The sequence below is a fragment of the Oxyura jamaicensis genome, assembly GCF_011077185.1.
Source record: "Oxyura jamaicensis isolate SHBP4307 breed ruddy duck chromosome 14 unlocalized genomic scaffold, BPBGC_Ojam_1.0 oxy14_random_OJ69644, whole genome shotgun sequence".
Classification (NCBI taxonomy): domain Eukaryota; kingdom Metazoa; phylum Chordata; class Aves; order Anseriformes; family Anatidae; genus Oxyura; species Oxyura jamaicensis.
Genome location: NW_023304361.1, coordinates 1 through 1202, shown reverse-complemented (window position 1 = coordinate 1202; position 1202 = coordinate 1). Strand labels below are relative to the sequence as shown.

Below are 1202 nucleotides of genomic sequence, written 5' to 3'. Positions count from 1 at the left end.
TGCCAGGAGGCCGGGGGCCGGCCCCGCCCGGCGCCCCCCCCGCGCCGTGCCCCGGCTCTCCCCGGCCGGCGGGGCGTCCTGGCGCGGGGGGGCTCGGGGCCGGGCGCCGGGGGGGCCCCGCTCCCGCTTGTCCCGGGCGGCCCGCAGCTTGGAGATGCTCAGCTTCAGGTCCAGCGGCTCGTCCAGCGAATGCATGGCGGCGGCGGCGGGCGGGGGGCTGCGGGGAAGGAGGAGGACGGTACCGGGAGGGGGGGGGGGGCCCCCCCCGCATCCCCCGGCCCGGCCCCCCGCCGCGGAGGAGGGGGGGGGATATGGCACGGGCTCAAGGCCGCGGGGCGCTGGCACGGGGCCGGGGCCGTGCCGGTGTCCCCGTGTCCCGGTGTCCCCTCCCGCGGCGGGCAAAGGGCAGGGCGCAGCGCGGGGGCGACGGGGGGGCACTGAGGGGTGGAGGGGGGGGGGGGTGGGGGGGGGGGGGGGGGGTGGGCCCCCCCCCCCTCCCCCCCCCCCCCCCCTGTCCGGGGGGGGGCACGGCCCCGCTCCCCGCCTCCCGCCCCCCTCGGGGATTCCCCCGCGACCCCCCCCGCCCGCGCGCCTACGGGGGTGGCCGCCGGGACCCCCCCCCCCTCCCTTGGTGCCCCCCCTCCCGCTGCCCCCCCCCGCCCTTTCCCAGGGGCGGCGGCGGCTCCAGCCCCGCCGTGACCCGAGCGCGTTGGCCCCAGCCCCGGCTTCCTCCCCCGCCGGGGCCCCTCCGCCGCTGGGGCCGGGCAGGGGCTGCCCGCGGCTCGGCTCAGGGCCCCCCCCCGCCCGCTGCCGCCGCCCCGGGGGGCCCGGCCCCCGCCCTGCCCCGCCGCCGGGGCCCCCCGCGCTGGCCGGGCTCCAGCGCGGCGCAGACGCTGAGGAATGCGGAGGAGCCGCGGGGGGGGGGGGGACACGCGGGGGGCCCGGCCGCGGGGGTGGGGAGACCCCCCCCACCGCACACACACATACAGATACCCCACCCCCCCCGCCCAGGCCGGCTGTGGGGCTGGCCCCATAGGGGGGAGCTCCCTCCCGCCCCATAGCAGCTGGGGGAGGGGGGCTGCATAGGGTAATGCCCCCCCCCCCCCCCCGGGCCGGGGGGGGGGGGGGGGGGGGGGGGGCCCCCCCCCCCCCCCTGGGGGGGGGGCCCCCCCCCCCCCCCCCCCCCCCCCCCCCCCCCCCGG

At 85.2% G+C, this 1202-nt stretch overlaps 1 protein-coding gene across 1 annotated transcript in view; it reads right to left on the bottom strand.

Moving 5' to 3' along the window:
- LOC118157921 (zinc finger protein GLIS2-like) overlaps positions 1-437 on the bottom strand; it is a gene marked incomplete at both ends in the record, with an annotated part of 1204 nt that extends 767 nt beyond the window's left edge. Inside the window, one exon of the mRNA XM_035312456.1 lies at positions 392-437. Within this exon, the coding sequence (XP_035168347.1) occupies positions 392-437 (46 nt within the window). The remainder of the gene's footprint in view (positions 1-391) is intronic.
- Positions 438-1202: the final 765 nt, after the last annotated feature.